The sequence below is a fragment of the Lissotriton helveticus genome, chromosome 12 (genome assembly GCF_964261635.1).
Source record: "Lissotriton helveticus chromosome 12, aLisHel1.1, whole genome shotgun sequence".
NCBI lineage: Eukaryota > Metazoa > Chordata > Amphibia > Caudata > Salamandridae > Lissotriton > Lissotriton helveticus.
The window spans coordinates 71,189,426-71,211,576 of record NC_136073.1 but is presented as its reverse complement, the minus strand read 5'-3'; the positions used below and the strand labels follow the sequence as shown (position 1 = coordinate 71,211,576).

Genomic DNA, 22,151 nt, shown 5'->3' with positions numbered 1-22,151 from the left:
TATATCGTTACACAAGTAGTAACTTGTGCATTAGTCCGGAAACCCAAGAAAAAGAAATTATTGTATAAACTCCTACAATTAATGTTGGTGCTAGCCAGGCGCAGAGTGGCGATAACTTGGATGGGACAGAGGGCCCCGGAAGTACCCACTTGGCTTAGAGATGTCCGCGAGTGGTCCCTAGCTGAGGAAACCCACATGCAACTTACTCGAAGGGATGAGAAGCTGCAGGACGACCTAATGGCTTGGCGCGTCATGTGTGCGTCTGGGCTAGCAGACAGGGAGACCTCCCCAAAGGGCACAACTGACAGTGAAGGCAGTGGGTTGGATCTGCCCACTGGGTCTGCGCCTGACAGGGAGCAAGAGGGTCGACCCCAGTAGGCTTCACCGAATACATCAGTGCCATGCCTGGTTCCTCCCTCACGGTGCTTTGCTTGTATGTTATTTTTCCTTTCCCCATGTGTCCGTTCCCTCCCTGATGCCGCCTGTAGTCCTAAGTGCCGCTAATAAGGCAGTCGATCTGCTTTCATACACTGATTTGATGCCAATTTGTGTGTATACTATTTTTATGATATATAACTTGAAAATAAAGTTTAAAAAGTGTAGGAATGTTGTGTGTGCATGTTTGCGTCTCCGGCAATCCGCGTCTGACCTCAGTCCTATTTCATGCATTTGTATGGGTGTGCGGTACAGTCGATGGAGACATTTTAAATGTAGGAGTTGCGGTCTATAATTAGGGGAGAGATATTTGAGCTGAGCAGCAATAAGCCATTGTTCATCTGTGGGGGCGGGTCCAGTTCTGTACGCCATTGCTCTAATGATCTAGCCGTTGTGACCGGCTAGGTAGCATGTGTGATGTTGTAGAGATACGTGATTAGTTTCCGAGGCGATGGGTTGGTTAATACATTTTCTAGTGCTGTCAAGATGGGTGGTGCAGTCGGAAAGGAGGTGTGCAATTGTCTGCATGTTGCTTTGAGGTAATAATATAAGAGTAGTTCCAGAATGGGTGCCTGGGATCTACCAAGGCAAAGTGGACGGACTAGGAATTAACTGTCTTAGTAGAGATCACCAAGGGTAGTTAGGCCCATTTGATGAGCGAGTTGTATGGCTCCGTTGTCATGTAGAGAGGGAATGAGCAGGTGATATGCAAGTGGTGTTGAAGGCGCATAGATTGACGGGATGTTTGCACGTCTCCTTAGTCCCTCCCACGCCCACCACAGGGATTCCACCGTGTTTATCTCTTCGCTTGGTCTCTGATAGGTTTAGTATATGGAAACCTGCATCGGTATGGGCGCAGTGACGTCCCTCTTCACTGCTACATGAGTCTGCAACGGATTTGGGTGGACCCAGTAGTGTGGGTATTGAGCTTGACCACATAACGCATATAGTTCAAAATCCGGCGCCCCTCTACCTCCCTGCGAGAGTGGCAATGTCAAGAGTTCCCAGGTTGAACGTGGCTGTTTACCTGCCCTTGAGGGTCACCATCAGGGATCAGAGTTTCTTGAAGAATGCTTGTGTGAGCAGTAACTGTATGTTTGCAAATAAGTATAATCATTTGGGTAGTATTACCATTTTGGCTATGGCTATTCTGCCAGCAAGGTATAATGGTAGTCTGGACCAGGTGGCTATCCTGCCTTCCAACCACTCCATCTGCCAGCCATAATTCATGCACCAGATCTCCTGCATGCCTCTGCTAAGCCAAATCTCTAAATACTTAACCCGGCCCTCAGCCCAGGTTGGTGGGAAGTCCCACTCCATTTTAAGTGGGGTGGCAGTCAGGGGAAGAAGCATCGATTTAGCCCAATTGACATTTATTCCAGACATGCCTCCAAAATTGGAGGACCTCCCTCAGCGCAGGGTTTAGGTTATCTTCAGGTGCTCATATATATAGGGTAATATAATCTGCATACATTAATATTATTAAACCCCTGTTTGTGAATCCCAACCCCTTGCTGTATGATGCTGGCGCAGTCTGGCAGCTAGTGGTTTCCATGACCACCGCAAATAGCAGAGATGAAAGGGGGCACCCCTGCATAGTGTAACGTGTTATTGGGAATGGGTCGGACAGCAAACCATTCACTTTCAGTTGCACTGTGGGTTGGGTGTAGAACAATCGGATTAGCTGGATGAAGTTGGAGCTAATTCCCAGCCTCTTCGACTTAGCCGCTAACGTCTTCGGAGAAGTATCAGTGCTATCTTCACTCGAGGCCTAGCTCTGTGGTGGAGCTTGCACATGAGCCGTTTCTGCACCTTCTGGAGTTTCTGTGAGTTAAAGCGACACCGCCCCAACTGAAAGAATTTTAGGAGGCTATGCACCTCGTCTTAAGGCAGCCAAACCCTTCTAGTGCTCCCTCAGGCCCCTCAGGGGCACCTACTGGTCTTCTGTCGGCGGGTACGCCCTCAATGCCAGTCGGGCATTAAGGATCCATTGATGGAACCGCAGCAGCCCTGGTTGATCGACCTCGACCTTCCCCAGCTCCCACCCCAGGATGACGCCCAGCGGTGGCGCCACCCCCATCATCATCATCGCCTCTGATACGGAGCTGTACAGGCATGGCCCGAAGCAGGTTTGGGCACCAACCGTAAACAGACTCCTTATACATATTTTTTTTTGTACTCCATCAGTTAGTATCTGATATTTTATATGTTACTAGCAGCCCGTCCGGACGTTGTCCGGGTATGAATTGCTGCCGGCCAGTAGTATATTGTTTTGTAGGATTTTGTTTTGATAGCATTTCTTATCTCTGACAGGCCTGTGAAATGCTCCGATTCACAGTGCAATACTGATGTACTAAGAGTGCGCGTTCAGTAGTATGTGAACTCGAGTTTCCCTACTTTTTTTTTCCTTGCAATATTATATAGCGCGAACTCGACAACATGGCATGAGCACAATTTACATTACAGAAGAACACATTCATTTGTGGTAGGCACGGGGAGACAAAGCGATTTGCCTGGAATCACAGGATGTTGAGTTGATGCCGAGATTCGAACGTAGCTCCCCAGCTCTAAAGTTCGCAATTTCAGAACTTGTGGCGGGAGGTGTGTCTAAAAGTGTATGTCGATGCTGGCCATCAATGAGAGAGACCTGTGCATTTTTCAAATGGGTGGTGAAAAAATATGAGTATGTTACTGGAGATGTGGGCCGCTGTGCCACCAATGTACTTACCGGGGGAGGGTAAACACCCTTTATTCCGCAACTTTCTTTCCGCATACCATCACTCCGCATGCTTTCATTACGAAAGTAACATGACTCCGCAATGCGATTATAACGCATGGCAGTACATTTTATATGCTTTTACCACGCATACATTTACAATGAAATTCGTTGTAAATGCATGAATGGTAAAAGCATGTTTTTTTTTAATGTTTGGATAAGATAAGTATGGGTATAGGGGTATATGTTTTGGGGTACTGAGGTATATGTTTTTGGGGTATTTGGGTATTTTAAGGGTTCAGATATAGTTTTGGGTTATGGGGTACAGGGGTAGGTTTAGGGATAGGTATGGGTTTTGGGGTACAGGGGTAATTTTTGGGTTCAGGGCTAGGTTTGGATTTTGGGGTACAGGGGTATTTTAAGGGTTCAGGGCTAGGTTTGGGTTTTGGGGTACAGGGGTATTTTAGGGTTCAGGGCTAGCTTTGGGTTTTGGGGTACAGGGGTATATTAGGGTTCAGTGGTAGGTTTGGGTTTTGGGGTACAGGGTTATTTTTAGGGTTCAGGGCTAGTTTGGGGTTTTGGGGTACAGGGGTATTTTTAGGGTTCAGGGGTAGGTTTGGGTTTTGGGGTACAGGGGTATTTTAGGGTTCAGGGGTGGTTTTGGGGTACAGTGGTATTTTTAGGGTTCAGGGGTATTTTTAGGGTTCAGGGGTACGTTTGGGTTTTGAGGTACAGGGGTATTTGTAGGGTTCAGGGCTAGGTTTGGATTTTGGGGTACAGGGGTATTTTAAGGGTTCAGGGCTAGGTTTGGGTTTTGGGGTACAGGGGTATTTTAGGGTTCAGGGCTAGCTTTGGGTTTTGGGGTACAGGGGTATATTAGGGTTCAGTGGTAGGTTTGGGTTTTGGGGTACAGGGTTATTTTTAGGGTTCAGGGCTAGTTTGGGGTTTTGGGGTACAGGGGTATTTTTAGGGTTCAGGGGTAGGTTTGGGTTTTGGGGTACAGGGGTATTTTAGGGTTCAGGGGTGGTTTTGGGGTACAGTGGTATTTTTAGGGTTCAGGGGTATTTTTAGGGTTCAGGGGTACATTTGGGTTTTGAGGTACAGGGGTATTTGTAGGGTTCAGGGCTAGGTTTGGGTTCTGGGGTACAGGGTATATTTATAGGGTTAAGATGGGTTAGTGTTTAAGGGTGTTGGGGTATTTTAAGGAGTAAGGGTAGGTTATGATTATGGGGTGCAGGGGTATTTAAAGGGAGCAGGGTGGGATTAGCACACGATATGAGACATGGCATGAAGGGCGGAACGTACCACACACCCCCAGCGTTTGTCACGCCCCCAGCACATGCCCACAGCACAACGCAGACACGCCCATAAGGGACTACTTTGCTGGCACGGTTCTTTTAACTTTTAAATGTATACCCCTCCCGCATGGCGGGCCCAGGACGACATCGGCCCTCCACCCAGCATCGGGCAGCCCTTTTGCCCGACACTGCACGCCCCAACACCGCGGGTCCGGCCACCATCCCGGACCCCCACTACCGACCTGGCTCCATCATGGGCCCCTCACGACCTAAGCACGAGGCCGCGCCCCACTCCATCTTGGGCCCACCACGTCACGACCACGTGGCCTCGGCCCAGGCCCCAGCGAAGCCCAGATATCGAGGCACCAAGATCCACCCAGGTGGTCGAGTGGCCACTCGACAGATCCCGGAGAAAAGGGAGTTTCGATGGCCCTCCAGCCGTCCCCGGACGCCTAGTATCGATCACCCTCCGGCCTCCCTGGGCGCTGGCTCCACCCCCCTGCTGGGTGTCTGGACACCATCATCCCGGCTCCTCTGACCCCCAGACGCGAGGGTCCGGACATCAAAGGACTCCAGTCCTATATCTGGGCCAGCCCCGGAGTAGGACGTCAGTTGTATCCTGGACTGGAAGTCCTGCTGACGCTGTCACGGCCGACACCAGAAGAACTCATTGCCTGTAACCTGAAGAGACCCTGAGAGCCTGCTGGCGCTGCCGCGGCCCACCTTTGCTGTACCATCTTAAGAGCCTGCTGGCGCTGCCGCGGCTGAACCATCTTGAGAGCCTGCTGGCGCTGCCGCGGCTGAACCATCTTGAGAGCCTGCTGGCGCTGCCGCGGCTGAACCATCTTGAGAGCCTGCTGGCGCTGCCGCGGCTGAACCATCTTGAGAGCCTGAACCATCTTGAGAGCCTGCTGGCGCTGCCGCGGCCTCCTCTCCGTTAAGACCACCTGTCGAGTCCTGCGGGCGCTGCCGCGGCTCGACCTCTCAGAACCCCCGGCTCGAGGATTGAGAGCTGTGCGCAGGGTATCCCTTCCTGCAACTGTACCGAGACTGTCCCGCTACCCTGTCCCTTTTACGAGACGCTACAGATCCCTCGATCTGCCTGTATATACCGCTGAGACCCAGCAACCTTTATTCTTGATAAAGCCTAAGAACGTAACCTCTTGTGTGGTGTCCGTTTGTAGTGTTGTGGTCACCCTGCTGTACGATCCTAGGAGAGGACCCTCACCCAGGAGGCCTCTCGATAACGCTCCGCTACTTCTCGACGGAGGGGTGGACCTGGGGGTGGTCAGTCAGACCTCTTCTGCCTCCCCCAAGATCGCCTTTCTAACAAAATGTATATGGTGGGCGTCTGCATAGCCTATGTCCTTCTGCTGCAACTGCCCTTTCCAACGCTGCATTGGGTGTTGTGATTGGTGCTGTGGTTCCTGAGATTACCCGCCTCAAACGTTTGGGCTCTCTCTTTATTATATTAGTACTAGCAGCCCGTCCTGACCTTGTCCGGGAGCAATCAGGCTTCCCGACCCCCGCCCGCCCCGACATTGTCCAGCAGCCCGGGCCTCCGCCCGCCCCAACCCCCGCCTGCCCCGACATTGTCCAGCAGCCCGGCCCCCGCCCGCCCTGTCCCCCTCCTGCCCCGACATTGTCCGTGGGTCCCCCGGAGCCTTACCTCAGCCGCCACTCCTCCCCCGCGCTCCTCAGTTCACCGCTCCGCCACTCCTCGCCGCTCGTCACCGCTCCTCCCGCCTGTCCGCCGCTCCTCACCGCTCCTCCCCCGCGCCATGTCCGCCGCTCCTCCTCGCGCTCCTGGATGCCGCTCCTCCCCGCGCTCCTGACGTCAGCACGCAGGTCGCGGCCGGCGCTACTTCGAAGGGACTACTTTTTTTATGTAATTTTTTTTAAATAACGCACATTTTTATAGTTTATATAGCCTACGTCCATCTGCACACCCTGACGATTACAATGATGTATCGGGTGTGTGGATTGACGCTGTGGTTCCCGAGTTTACCCGCCTCAAAGGTTCAAAGTTGTTACTTTATAATAGTAGTATAGATAGATCATCTGCCCCAGCCAGGAATTTTAACTTGTCTTCTTATTGTATATAGTAATATGAATTTGGCACTATGCTCTTTATATGAAACCCTCGGCTCCATCCAATAATTGTAACTTTATTTTTCGGTTTACAACACCTTAAATTTTAATTGTGATTTGTAAAGTAATGTCTTTTTTTTCGATGAAACGTTTCCTCCTATATGTTCACTTTTATGGCATTGATATGTCGAATAAGTATCTTTGACTTGACTTGACTTGACTCATTATATCGGAGCCAGAGCTTTATTACTATGACAGGCTTTGATTGAGTGATGAGTGGGAAGGGTCTGCAGACGCTTATGGCTATCAAGCAGAAGATCCTGGGGGCTCCTGGTATGAGGACACCTCCCCAGACACTGACCCAGACTCTCCTTCTACCATGGCTATGGAGCAGAGTGCCTCATTTGCTATGGTGGTGCAGAAGGCAGCTGAAGTCCTGGATCTTACGCTGCCTTTAGTGGCAATCAAGACAAAAGTCTTGGCAGAGGTGCTTCAGCCAGGAGTTGCCACTATGGAACCATTATTCCCATTTAATGAAGCCCCTAGAGACGTCTTCCTCAGTGCCTGGTTCAAGCCCTGCACAGGGGCTCCTGTGCAAAGGACGATTGCTTGTCTCTATTGCTTCGCCCCAGGGGACCCCAGTTTCCTCACCTATAGGAAAGTGCCCCTTTTTGCATGGTTAGCCCCCACTTTTTGCCTGACACATGATGCACTTTGATTTGGTGTGCCCTGTGCTCCTGCCAGTCGGGTTCCGGGGAATGTGTCCTTTTCCAAAACTGTGTGTGTTTATGTTATATATATATATATATATATATATATATATATATATATATATATATATATGCAGAAATAAATTAAGATTGCACTCAATAAGTGGAGTTTGTGCCTTTTTTGGTTCTGAGAGAAGCAGTGAACCGGTTGGGGAAAGGAGAACAGATTATATATATATATATATCAAGGCAGTGAATGCCGAAACATGTCGCAGCATAATGGAGGAATAAAACTTGCATTCCTGAAAACTCCCGTGTCGGTGTCCGATTTTTTGCATGAAGAATTGGATGTGGTGTGTGTGTGTGTATACATATATATATATATATATATCTATATATATATATATATATATATATATATATATAGATATATATATATATAGATATATATATATATATATCCCAAAACAATGTGATCCAGCAGGAGTTTGAGAGCGCTCCACAGCGTGTGCTTGCTCAGGGGTCGGATCCAGACCCAATTATTATTTTTGAACAAATGGAGCAGCACATCCAGGATTTTTTAAAGCTACTTTATTGAAGCTTTCACCCCACCAACGCGTTTCAGCCCGTGACCGTGAACAAAGCCTGTTGAGGCTGAAACGCGTTGGTGGGGTGAAAGCTTCAATAAAGTAGCTTTAAAAAATCCTGGATGTGCTGCTCCATTTGTTCAAATATATATATATATATATGCACATATGCACAAATAGATATATAATATCTGTAATGATACATATTTAGACATAGCTCTGCTATAGACAATAATGCAAGATAGAGATGATACTTTTGCGAGTCTTATTACGAGATGCAATTTGCTTCTCTCTTCACTGTATGTTTTATGTATGGCTGTATGTTACACCTTGGAGGTATATATATATATATATATATATATATATATATATATATATATATATATATATTTAATGGATCTGGATCTATAGATACACAAAGCACAGGCTATATAGATTTGGGCATATTTGATCATTATTTATAGCAGATTCATATCTGTATAATCGCCATCTTTCTATCTCTACGGGTTCTACATGTTGCGAGACCCTAGTAGTGGTTGCTTTGTCTAATAGTGTTTTTTCCAAGGACAGGCATTCATTTGCACCAGTCCTTGTTCTTGTTTTGGTGTTCCTGACTATGTGATGAATGCATTTAACCATCCTGGCTCTAGTGGGGATGTGTTCTGTGCTTCTCCCTGGTGCTCAAAAGTACTGCTTAAAATTTTCCAGATCCAGATTGCCACCTGGGAGAATTAGAAAGTTAAAGAATCCGTGGCTAGACTATGGCCCCGATTAGCAGGGGCGCGACAGTGGCGGTCCCCAGACTGCCCTAGTATGAGTTGGGCAGCGGGTCTGCCACAGCCCGCTGCTGCCACCAGGGATCCACCGTTCCCTGATAGTGTTGCTGCGGTCAGGAGGCTGCAATATGCTTGGCGGGACTGCCTCGATGCTGCTAAAGGATATTATGAGTTTCCTTTCCGCCGGCAGTGTCATGGAGGTTCCTCCTCCATAAGCACTGTGGCAGAGAGCAAAAAAGGGGGCCCTGCAGGGCCCGCTTTGTCTGCTTCGCATGGAGATGCACTTAAGGAGGCACAACATGTGCCCTCCTGTGTGCATGCACCCCAGTTCCTGCATGGCAAGGACTATGTAGTCCTTGCTGTGTAGGAACTGTTTTTGCCGTTCCCATTACGGTGCCCATTTTTAGAGGCACTGCCATGGGAACGTAAAAAAAAACCAGCCCGCCAGACAGGAGGAAACTCCTAATCTGGCAGGTAGTGTGACCAGTTTTGGCGGTGCGGCAGCAGGGTGGACCCGGTGCCGCACTTCTAAAGTCGTAACCAGGCCCTTTGTCTCTACCAGATAATGCGTTACCGAAGGTAAGTAACTTGTTCATTGAAAAAAGTAAAAATATTTTTACCTTATATTACTGCAATTTAATTTTACATATTTATTTTAAATGTAGAACATACTACAAAAATGCTACAGCATTATTAACTTGAGTTTAATAAAAAATGTATTATTTTGAATATATTAAATTACATTCTTTTTCTGAAGTTTAAATTAAAAAAAAATCCCATCCATGGTAACTAAAAAAGTATTTTTTAGATTATTTATTAAGCATTATTAAAAGTGAGGTATAGAATGTATTAAAGGTAGCTTACAAATGTTTAAAGAAAATAGTACATTATGTTTTATTTCTAAAAGTAATTCAAATATTACAAAATTATAAATGTTTCATTTTTAGATTTGTTTTATGTTAAATTAAATGTATTTATATTTTCTATTGGTTAAATATTGTGATTTCATTTACTGTTATGTCCTATGGGATTTTATTTTAAGTCCTTACCCCTATTATTTCCATGAGAGGGTGTTGCAATACTAGTGGTTGGCCATATGTGGTGCTGGACTTACTACTGCTTCTTTTTGGTAATAGTAACTTTACACTCATAAAATTTGGCCCAACCCTTGTTAAATCTACACTTTAGAGTAACTTTACACTTGGTTTTTGTGAATAGCCCAAAGCAGTAAAGTTACTAAAAGGTGTAAGAGTAAATTTACTACTAGTAAATCTACACAGGTAGATTTACCCTTGTGAGTAGACCCTTCAGTGTTGTAGAAGTATCCTGTTTGAAACTTGGCCTGTAATGCGAAGGGAAGACTTAAAATGTATCCTAAAGCACATCCCACATACGTTCCTCCTATGTTCACTGGATCACCAGATCCCAATTTTCCTGCTCTGAATCCTTGGGTGTAAGAATCTAACTGACCCAGATTAATTGGAGTATCTCGTAGCAGCTCGGTGTGCTCTGTTAATTGTAGTTGGTGAGTTGAGATTTAACAAGAGCAGAATGCTAAATGGGGAGAGGAGTTGGCCTAATGGCAAGGGTGGTCGACCTCGAATCTGGGGAACTGGGTTCGAGTCTCCACAATGACGCTGATCATCCGGTGATTCTGGGCAAATCACTTAATCTCACCGTGCCTAACAAAAATGAATGTGTGTCCTCATGTAACGTAACTATTGCTATGTAAAGCACTCTGATACCCGATTCGGGTCAAGTTCGCGCTATATAAAACTCTGCAAAAAAAAAAAGATGTGGTTGAGCATTTTCAGAAAGTAAAATAACAGTATTTTTTTTCTTTGTATCAGCTGGACTTTTCAAAACTGTAAAACCAATGTTTTTGGATAACAAGTACAACCTCTAAAATATATTTCTTTAATGAACATTGAACTGCATAACATGTAATTAATAATACATCATCTTGCACTAAATTAAGACACTTTTGACATTTGGATAAACCCTGTATGGTGCACTGTTCCATGTCTGATGTCTTTTTTAAATCCTTCCTACAGTGAGGGGGGTTGCAGAATGTGTGGCAATTTACTCAATATCTTAAAGTAACTACCATATCCTTATCATCTTTCCCTATGGTTCTTGCTTCTGTTATGCTATTGTAATGTTTGAAGGCACAGGAAATGATATTACTGAAATCTGTTTCAGATATCTGTTGACACCCTCTCCTGGGAATTCATCGTCTCTACCTCAGATGATGTTAATACACTGTATAAACCTAAAGTAAGTGGAATTAATAAAAACAAGGCAGGAAAGCTGATGTTTTGTGTGACTTGTACATTGAATTGGTGATATTGCATTTGCTGTTCTGTTTTTTCAGTTAGAAGTTCTCTTAACTGTGAGATCGTTTGTGTTCTAAGCTGTTTTGCCATCTAGTGGCCCATGGGTTTCACGTGTCACTTGAGATAAACATGTGTAACTTATATTTCTGATAGATACATCTGCCGTGTGGATTCCTCACCTTGTGAATATCCCCCTTGCGTCAGCAACGTTCGGAATTTTTCTTCGTAGCACGCCGGCGTGTACGACGTCATAGGAGCACGGCATCGCGCGCGACTCCGTCTGACGTCACCGACTCCTTATTAGGCCCACGTCGGCGTGATGACGTCAGTTCCCTTTTTTCCGCGTCTTCGACGCTAACGGTTTCTGGGATCTTCTGCGATACTTAGTATCTTCTACTATTACAGTGTTGCTGTTTTTTCCTTTAATTCTTCTTTCTTCATCGAAGATGTCGTCGAGGAAGACAGGATTCAAGCAATGTGGGTCCTGCGCTCGCATGATGTCGATCACCGATCCTCATGGCGATTGCTTATGGTGTCTTGGATCGGACCACGATGTTAAGAACTGTCGGTCCTGTTTCAAGATGGACCCTAAGGCGTTACGAGAACGTGAAGCAAAACTTCTTCTTGCGAAGGTAAAGGGAAGAGAGACTGGAAGATCTTCGAGGTCGACGTCGAGACGCTCGAAGTCGAGACAAAAATCACGCTCGAAGTCGAGGTCGGCTTCGACATCGAGGTCCAGAGCGAAGTCGAGATCCAGGGAGAGATCGAGATCTGGATACAGGTCGGCTTTGGGTCATGCTTCGAGCTCTTCGAAGAGAAAACACAAGAGGAGAAAGCACAGCTCTAGGCATCATTCGGGAAAGGAGTCTTCGGATTCGAAGAAGAAGTCTTGTAAGCATCATAAGGACTTCGTTTCTCCTTCTCCTGTTCAGTCTCTCGGATGTTCCCCGACTCCGGAACAAGAACCGGATCCGGTGTCTCAACATTCTTCGGAGCATGAGGAAGAAGAAGAGGTAGTTCCTCGAACTCCGACTCCTATGGAAACTCCCGTGGATCAAGAGGGTCAAAATGAGCCTATGTCGGAACGTCCTCCTTCAGAACATCCAGTAGGTTCTTACCCTCCTTTTCCTGGTCCTGGACAGGACCCCTCGCATTTCCTTAATGCGATGTTTGGAGTTTACTCGAGAGCAATGTACCCCACTGGTGCGCCTGTTGGTCCCATGGGTCCGTTGTCTTACAACTTGGGCATCCCTCAGCGTTACGCCCCAGCTCCATTTATGCCATTTATGCCGGCGCCACTTACTCCTTGGCTCGGTACGGCTCCGCCGAGGTCTTCGACTCCGCATACGGCTTCGCCGGCTCCGGATCGACCTCGTAGTTTGGATCGAAGTGCCACGCCAGTCCGTGAGTCTCGTCTTCCAGCTGCCCCGGCTCCTCGCTCGACGTCAGAACCGGCTCCGTCGGAGTCGTTACCGGATCCGTCGACTTCGGTTCGTGTGGAGTGGTCGAGGCGCTGGGCTCAGCGTCTCTTGGGAAAAAAAAGGGGTGAAGATTCTGATGTGGAAGAGGGTGAGCTTCTTGATCAGGATGATTATTTTGAAGACCTACATAGTGCTAGTGGTCTGGAGCTCTCTCCTGAGTGGGGTTTGCCTTCAGTTTCTGATGCACCATCTAAGGAAGTGGCGCCCTACCATGTTGGTATTAGGAAGGCTGCAGATCTTCTCAACTTAACCTTACCTACTGTTGAGTACAAGCCTAACATCCTTACTGAAGTTTTGCACTCTCCTTCTTCTATTATTGAGCCTACATTGCCATCCACTGAGGCTTTAACTGATCCGATAAAGGAGGTCTGGAAGAGGCCGTTGACTGCTCCTGCTGTTTCAAGGTCTGTTGCAAGACGCTACAGAGTAGCACCTGGTGACCCCGAGTTTCTCTCTTCTCATCCTTCACCAGAGAGTCTAGTGGTACAGGCCGCTTGTTCCAACAGATCTGCAGGTTCTTTTCCTCAGGTGCCAGCAGATAAGGAATCTAAAAAGTTGGATCAGTCTGCTAAGAAAATTTTCTCCTCAGGTAGCATGGCTCTAAAATCCACTAATGCTACTTGCCTTTTGGGGAGGTATGTCCATGCATTGATGGATTCTGTGAAGCAGTTATCATCTAAGCTTCCAGAGGAGGATAGAAAGAACTTTAATGAAGTGGTCTCCGATACTCAGGCTGCGGCACGCATGGTAATTCAGAGTGGCATGGACACAGTTGATTCTGTTGCCAGGATTATGGGCTCTACTGTTGCCACCAGGAGAGCCGCATGGCTGAAATCCTCTGATTTCTCTGCGGATGTGCAATCCACGTTGCTGGACTTACCCTTTGACGGGACTGGCCTTTTTGGAAAAAAGGCAGATGTCGCTTTGGAAAGACTTAAAGATAGCCGGGCTACTGCAAGATCTTTGGGTCTCCAGACGAGAGGGTCGGCAACTAGGAAGTTTAGAGGTTTCGGTAGATCCTCTTTTCGTACCTTCAGGCAAGGCCAACAGCAACAACAGCAGCAGCAGAACCCTCTGTACAAATCCTATAGGGGTAGACAGAAGGGTCGTGGACGTGGACGTCAGGACTCCTCCTCCTCCACTTCCTCCAATAATGCCCAACCCCCACCCGCATCAGCAAAGCAGCCCTAGATCCACCATTCTGGATCATGTGGGTCCGGTAGGGGGTCGGCTTACTCATTTTCTACAAGATTGGGAATCGGTTACATCAGATCTTTGGGTTCTCAATCTCGTAGAAAATGGGTATGCACTTCCTTTTCAGGAGTTCCCTCCCAATTACCCTCCTTGGCAAGGTTATTGTGAGAAGTTGGCCTGATGTGCAGTGCTCACTATTCTAGTGATCACTATATATCAGTCCAAACAACCCTTATTGATGATTGGTTGTAAGTCAACCTTATAGACCAGCTATCCTAGTAGCATGGATACGAGCAGTCTAAGGCTAAGACTCTAGAGGGCGTGTTAAGCCAGCTGTTTTACCATCACATTACCCCTTGAACACCCAGTGAAAGGACACCACACAAGTGTTATGAAAATAAACAATGTATTTATTAGAATCACAACAACCCTGTACTCTTTATGAGGACAGGGTGCTAAGCACACAACAAAACTCTTACGAAAATACTTTTAAGTTAGCACGTTACACAAATGCCCGAGGGGCACGAAAAACCATATACTTTCAAAGTGGAATGCGAATTACTAGCAGGTAAGTAACAGTTCTAATAGGCTTTGGAATCGCTAGGACTGGACTAGGGAATCGTTAGATTACTACTAGGAGGCCCAGGGAACTCGGGTGCAGAGTGTGCACTCTCACGCGGGATGCGGGACAAAGTCTATGGAAGCTAGAATTCACAAAGTTAGTGTTCACGGGCGAACCCGACCTGGTAGGGAGAAAATGACAGTGGATCCTGACCCTTGGATAGTGAGGCTATGCTGGGACACCGGAGTGCCGAAGTTACCTAGCCCAGGGGCTGCAGCTGCATAGGTCTGAAAAGACGTCGGGGATCTCGTTGCCGGACCAGGAGCCTGGAAGGAAGAAGTTGCTGGCAGGCGACCAGTGAAGGAAAGTTCGATGGATCCAAGCCTGGATCAAGGAAGAAGAAACCTGAAAGCAGAGGGGACCAAGTTCTTGAATCACTAGCCAGTGATTAAGTGGGCACCAGGATGGCACCGGGCGAAGTCACCGCAGTCAGGTGAGTGGGCGCTGCTGGGCTCTGCAGTCTCTCGGACCAGGAGGCGTTGTCGGCGACCAGGATGGAGGTGCGAGCTGTCCCACGGAGGATGAAGTCGTTGGCGTCGAAGTTACCCAGGATTGGGCAACAAGCCTTGGCTAATTCAAGCCCACGCGGTGGACTCAAAATGGCGTCTTGAGTGGACCAGGAGGGTCCAGGGTGCTCCTCTTCTTGGAGGGAGCAAGGGCCAGTCTGGAGCAACCAGACCAGCAGCAGAAATGTCGTCGGGCGTCGTCAGGAAGGCCACAAGCCAACGGGCTAGTAGCCAAACAACGCGGTGAGCAGCGGAAAGCAGAAGGGCCCCACGCAGATCGTGGAGATGCTGGGGGGCTGCACTTCGGAGCTGGAGCTGCTCAGAGTCGGGGCTTCTCGGACCCCAAAGCACTCACCAGTAGATTACTCGGCGGGCTTGCTGGAAAGAAGTCGTGCAGTCTTGCAGATGGCCGGTCCCTTGAGGTCTCGTCGCACCCACGGTTCTCAGCTGGGCTGTAGAGGTGGGTAGAGGTCAGAGGTGCCAGGGAAGCCGGTTCTCGTCGAGCTGGGCAGTCGGATTCCGGAGGAAGGACTTACAGCAGACCGCAGTGTTCTTAGATGGTGCCTGCGGATGCAGGGTGACTACTCCTTAGTCACAAGGGAGAAATCTTAGGAAGAAGTCTTGAGTTCCTTTCGCAGAAAGTAGTTTCAGGATTCAAAGATGATCTGATTTGGAAGGGGGCCAGTCTCTACCTTTATCCTGTAAAAAGGGGCTGGCACGCGACTAAGTCCTGCCCTATGGGTGGGACTAGGAGGGGGGTGGTTACACCCACTTCCTTGGCGGGCTTTTCCCCAGCACAGGGTCTGGAGTGACCCTGGAACTGGTTCAAGCCGGCCTATGCACAGTGAGCACCGGGGTGCTACTTGCAGTCACCTTCCTCTAAAGCCCTGCCTACCTACAATACACAAAACCCTGTCTGGGACGGTGCGGGCACCGCCCCTGGCAGGAAACCCTTTGTCCTTGTCTCCTGCTCTGGGAGGACTCCCAGCAGCAGGAGGGCAGACTTGTGTCTCGGTGGCAGCATCCATTTTGTGGATGCTAAGGCTCTGTCTGACTTTTAACCGGGTTATAGGTTACAGGCATGTCGTGTCCCTCTAGAAGGGTGGAATGCTAACCCCGTCGCCAGAATTGGCGAGGGGTTAGTATTCCAATTCGTATGACACCTTACTCGACATGTTTTGATAAAGCGATACCAGAGTTGGCACATAACCGCGAGGATTATAATGCACTTAAGAGTATATGGTATGCGATATCATGGAAACGGCTAAGGGATGGATCCCGAAAGCCGCAGACAGGCTCAGCTCATGCCAGAGCACCATCTCACACGATTCCAAGCACTCTGCCTTCAGGATTGTTAAGGCCTGCCATAGGAGTGACTGATAGGAGATCTGTGTGTCCATTTTAGGGTTAGATATAGGTATACTATATCTAAAGCAAAGGGTGAGTACACCACCTTGCCCCAGCTGTCGTGCAGCCAGTTGTGTCAGTTTTAGTTAGTCAATCCAGGGGTGGCACAATACGTGCTTCAGCCCCTGGGAGACTTCTGGGTGCACCTCAGCCCTGGGTACAGGGACTTGGAGAGGGCCCAGTGCCAATTCAGTACCTGGGTACAATTTGGATAGAGAGAACAGCTAGGCTGTGGGTCTGATTAGCAGGCCCACAGCCAGGGAAAGTCGTAAACCAGTGCAGCAAAAAGCAAAAATCTGGGTGATCATAGGATTGCAGACCCTACTCTCCTACAGTTATTGTTCGGAGGACCATCTTCTTCTCCTGCAGGAAGAAGTCCTGGCACTATTCAGAAAGGGTGCTATAGAGGTGGTTCCAGAGCAGGAAAGGGGTCAGGGGTGCTACTCCCGGTATTTCCTGATACCCAAGAAGGATGGCAGACTTCGGCCAATCCTGGACCTCAGGATTTTGAACCTCTATCTCAAACAGGAGAAGTTCAAAATGCTCACACTTGCACAGGTTCTTCAAGCGCTGATGGAAGAAGACTGGATGGTGTCGATCGACTTGCAGGATGCGTATTTTCACATCCCAATCCTGAAGTCGCACAGGAAGTATCTCCGTTTTACGGTGGGATCGCAACACTACCAGTTTCCGGTCCTTCCTTTTGGGCTTACTACTGCGCCTCGAGTCTTCACCAAGGTGATGGCAGTGGTGGCTGCGCATCTCAGAAGATCGGGGATTCCTGTGTTCCCCTATCTGGACGACTGGCTGATCAAAGCGGAGTCGCCGGAGAATGTGCTTCATCATCTGCAAGAGACAACTCAGTTGTTACACAGGTTGGGTTTTTCGATAAATGTACCCAAGTCTCACCTGGTGCCCTCCCAGCGCAACCTGTTCATAGATGCGGTACTGGACACTACTGTATGTCGTGCATTCCCTCCACCTCAAAGGATTCACGACATACAGGAAATGATTCCTTTATTTTACAATGGAGCGGTTGTTCCAGTCTTGAAGGTCCTTCGTCTGCTCGGTCTGATGGCTTCTTGCATTCTGTTGGTCAATCATGCACGCTGGCACATGAGGGCACTCCAGTGGTGCCTCCGCAGGCAGTGGTATCAGCACAACGGTGATCTCAGGGAGTCAGTGAGGATCTCCAGAGAAACTGCAGCGGATCTGTCTTGGTGGGGCGTGGAAGGCAATCTGTCTCAAGGAAAGCCTTTTCAACTTCCTCCATCGGTGGCCACAGTGATAACGGATGCATCCACTCTTGGGTGGGGTGCTCATCTGGGGGACCTGGAGGTCAAAGGGCTTTGGTCTCCAGAGGAAAGGTTGCTTCATATCAACCTTCTAGAATTGCGGGCGATACGTTTGGCGCTCAAGGCCTTCCTCCCTTCCCTTCGCGGTCAGTCAGTTCAAGTCCTGACGGACAACATGACCGCGATGTGGTATGTCAACAAACAGGGAGGAGTGGGGTCGCAGTGTCTCTGCAGAGAGGCTCTGCGTCTCTGGTCCTGGGTTCAGGATCATCAGATTTGTCTGATGGCAAATCATCTGGCCGGGGTTCTGAACGTTCGTGCAGACAGTCTCAGTCGGCAGTTCTCTGCCGACCACGAGTGGAGGCTCCATCCGGAGGTGGTTCACGACATCTTTCAGATGTGGGGGACTCCTCGGGTGGACCTGTTCGCCACTCGCGAGAATTCTCACTGCCTGTCATTCTGCTGTCTCCAGTTTCCGATGCAAGGAGCCTTGGGGGACACGTTTCAGTTGAGTTGGAAAGGTCAACTCCTTTACGCCTTTCGTCCCATACCCTTGATTCCTCGGGTTCTGAGGAAGATTCGCCAGGACCGGGCCCAAGTCATATTGGTCGCCCCGGATTGGCCAAGAAGGGTGTGGTACACGGACCTTCTCCACCTCTCCTCTCACCCGCCGCTCCGTCTCCCTCACAGGGCAGACCTCCTCTCTCAGATGGAGGGGCAGGTTCTACACCCCCACCTCCAGACATTACACCTTCATGCCTGGAGATTGAATGGGGCAACTTGAATTCCTTTTCTCTCCCACACGATGTGGTGGATGTCATTCTTTCTGCCAGGCGTGACTCCACTAAGTCCATTTATTCGTATAGGTGGTCTAAATTTGTCTCTTGGTGTAGGGAGAGAGATGTTGACCCTTTGAAGGCTCATTTGTCTGACATTTTGCAGTTTGCTCTTTCTTTGGCGCAGCAAGGATTTGCTGTTGCCACGGTCAAGGGGTATCTTTCGGCTTTGTCGGCTTTTCTTTGTTTGCCGGATCAGCCCTCTCTTTTTAAGTCTCCAGTGGTTTTAAGATTTTTGAAGGGATTCACTAATAGATTCCCTCCTACTCCTTTTGTTATTCCTCATTGGGATTTGAATCTTGTGTTAACCTATTTGATGGGTTCCCCCTTCGAACCCTTACACAAGTGTCCCATGAGGCTTTTGTCTTTCAAGACTGACTTCTTAGTAGCAATCACCTCAGCAAGGAGGGTGAGTGAGCTTCAGGCTCTTAGTTCCAAACCCCCATTCCTGACCATTCATGCTGAAAGACTGGTACTCAGGACCAGGGCTGCTTTTCTGCCTAAGGTGGTAACTCCCTTCCATCTAGGACAATCCGTTACCCTCCCTACCTTCTATCCTCCCCCTCACCCGTCTAAGGAGGAAGAGAGGCTACACCGTCTGGACCCTAAGAGGGCGGTGTCTTTTTATCTGGACAGAACTAAAGACTTCCGGATGGATGACCAGCTGTTTATTGGTTTTGCTGGCTGCAAGAAGGGCAGAGCGGTGCACAAGCGCACACTTTCCAGGTGGATAATCCTGTGCATCAAGATTTGCTACTCACTGGCGGGTAAGGACCCTCCTGAGGGTATTAGACCTCATTCAACTAGAGCAAAGTCTGAAACATCTGCTTTGTCTAGGGGTGTACCTGTTGAGGACATTTGCAGGGCCGCGACTTGGGCCTCCCTCCACACTTTTGCGAAGCATTACTGCTTGGATTCCGAGGTGAGGAGGGACGGCCACTTCGCGCGCTCTGTTCTCCAAGATTTCCTGGTATAGCAGAGTGGTCACCCTCCTCCGGGAGTGGGGACTGCTGTGGGACTCTATTCACAAGGTGAGGAATCCACACGGCAGATGTATGTATCAGAAGAACAAGTTACTTACCTTCGGTAACGCTTTTTCTGGTAGATACAATATCTGCCTGTGGATTCCTCACATGCCCACCCGCCTCCCCGTTGTCCACTCTGCTATACCTGGTTTTATTGTTTGTATATATTTTGGGTTTTGATACCTTTGCTATGCACTGTGTGCTATTTTGGTTTGTATGTACTGTGTACATTGTATATATGCATATTTGCTGTCGTTGGTCCGTCCGTGTGCCTCGATGGCACGGAATAAAGGGCTGAACTGACGTCATCACGCCGACGTGGGCCTAATAAGGAGTCGGTGACGTCAGACGGAGTCGCGCGCGATGCCGTGCTCCTATGACGTCGTCCACGCCGGCGTGCTACGAAGAAAAATTCCGAACGTTGCTGACGCAAGGGGGATATTCACAAGGTGAGGAATCCACAGGCAGATATTGTATCTACCAGAAAAAGCGTTACCGAAGGTAAGTAACTTGTTCAGTAACAGTGTTGATTTTTAGATGAAAAAGTTCTCCCTGATCGGGTTTTCATTGATTCAGGTAAGCTTTATTGCAGTTTGATAAAGAAAACAAAAAAATCTTTATTCATCAGTTCATATTACAAGACCTAAAAACATCTGAAACATAAAGAATAATAAATAGGCACATTTTATCAAAATCCTCAAAGGATCCTTCGGAATATAGTCATTTAATGCCAGGGCCTTTTGTTTGTTCAAACATATCCTTACACAAAATAAGAAAAGCAGTGTAGCCTCTTCATTAAAATTCATTACGTAAATGATGCATTTAAGAGTAAACATGTTTCCCCTATCCTCATATCCTGATCCAGCAGCTTTAAACATTTTCCCATCAAATGGTACACCAGTGGCAATGAAAACCAGTGAAGATAAAAAAAAAAGCTAATCTACAATGCCTAATTATTATAGAAGTCTCTCAGCATTGCTACTATATGTCTTGTGCTTGAAGAAGATGAACGTCAAAAGAATAGCAAATGCATACTTGTCTTTTTAGAAGTCACATCACTAAGGGGAATGGAACCATGATGAGAACAGCTGCAGTGCCTTTCTGATAGATACATCTGCCGTGTGGATTCCTCACCTTGTGAATATCCCCCTGCGTCAGCAACATTCAGAAATTCTTTTTGTAGCTTCGCGCCGACGTGGACTCGGACGTCACAGTGGCACGGCATCGCTCGCGACTCCGCTGACATCACCGACGCCTACAATAGGCCCACGCCGGCGTGATGACATCAGTTCCCTTTTTTCCGCGTCGTCGACGCTAACGGTTTTTTGGGATCGTCTGTAGCCTTTACTGTAACTTTGTTACTATCTAAATTTCTAGTATCTTTGTCGTCTCGTTTTCATCATGACCTCGAAGAAGACTGGATTTAAAGCTTGCGGAGAATGTAACAGAATAATGTCCATTACAGATCCGCATGAATGCTGTTTGTGGTGTCTGAGTTCCGACCACGACGTCGAAGACTGCCAATCCTGCAAGAAGATGACACCAAAGGCCCTCCGGGAGAGAGAAGCAAAACTTCTAGTTGCTAAGTTTAAAGGAGGAAAAGAAAAGAAAAAATCAAGATTGCGAACTCGTCGTTCGAAGTCGAGATCTCGATCGAGGTCGCGATCGGATTCGTCCTCGGCCCATGCTTCAAGGTCTTCTAGAAAGAAGCATAAAAAGAGAACCCATGAATCCCGACATCGATCGAGGAAGGAGTCGGGTTCCAAGCCGAAGTCACAAGTGAAGCTGGTCGAGAAGGTAGTTTCTTCGGCTTCGGAGGAACACGATGTCGAGGTTGAGGCGTCGCATGCGAACTCACCGAGTTCGCCGAAGCAGAAGACTGTTCCATCTCCGGACCCATCCCATCCTTCAGATCGGGAGGATGAAGGTGAGGAGGAGGAGGTTGGTGAGGGTGGTGCTCAGATGCCCGAAGGTCGTACGACTCCGGTGCACCAGCCCGAAGAAGAGGTCGACGTTGTTTCGACTCCACGCCCTCAAGAGCAACCTGGGGGTACATACCCAGCCTTCCCGGCTCCAGGTCAAGACCCTACGCATTTCCTGAATGCGATGTTCGGAATCTATTCAAGGGCTATGTATCCCTCTGGGGCTCCTACTGGTCCCATGGGTCCTATGGCATATGGTTTGGGTGTTCCTCATTCCTATGCACCTGCGCCCTTTATGCCTTTTATGCCGGCTCCGACGCCGCATTGGCATTATCCGACTCCGGCGAGGCCTTCGACACCGAAGCCATCGACGCCGAGATCGATGACTCCGATTCCTTCGACTCCAGTTCCATCAACTATGATGCCGAACCCTGAGCGACGTCGTGAGTCTCTTCCTCGTCCGACGTCGAGTTCGACGCCAGCTCCGGCTCCGTCGGAGTCGATTGCGGATCCGACGGCTTCGAATGTGAAGATAAGATCTAGGCGTGAAGCCCAAAGATTGATGGATGAGGAGAGATATAGAGAGGAAAATCTAGAGGAAGGCGAGCTTCATGATTCTGAGGACCCTTTTGAGGACCTATCTGTAGCTAGTGGCCTTGAACTGTCAACTGAATGGGACCTTGTTTCGGTTTCTAATGAACCCTCAAAAGATGTGACACCTTATCATGTGGTGATAAAGAAAGCTGCAAATTTATTGAACATTTCTCTACCATCTGCAGAGTTTAAATCTAACCTGCTCACAGAGGTCCTTCACTCTCCTTCTTCAGTGACTGAACCTTTATTACCTTTTAATGATGCCTTAAAGGAACCAATTTTGGAAATTTGGAAAAATCCTGTATCAGCTCCTGCTGTAT

General features: G+C 48.3%; 1 protein-coding gene across 2 annotated transcripts in view; it reads left to right on the top strand.

The window, feature by feature from the left end:
* Positions 1-22,151, top strand: part of DNAH2 (dynein axonemal heavy chain 2) — a 3,497,426-nt gene that overhangs the window by 3,392,640 nt on the left and 82,635 nt on the right. For both annotated transcript variants that reach the window (XM_078670326.1, XM_078670327.1), the window contains one exon: positions 10,816-10,890. In XM_078670326.1, coding sequence (XP_078526452.1) covers positions 10,816-10,890 — 75 coding nt within the window. The remainder of the gene's footprint in view (positions 1-10,815; positions 10,891-22,151) is intronic.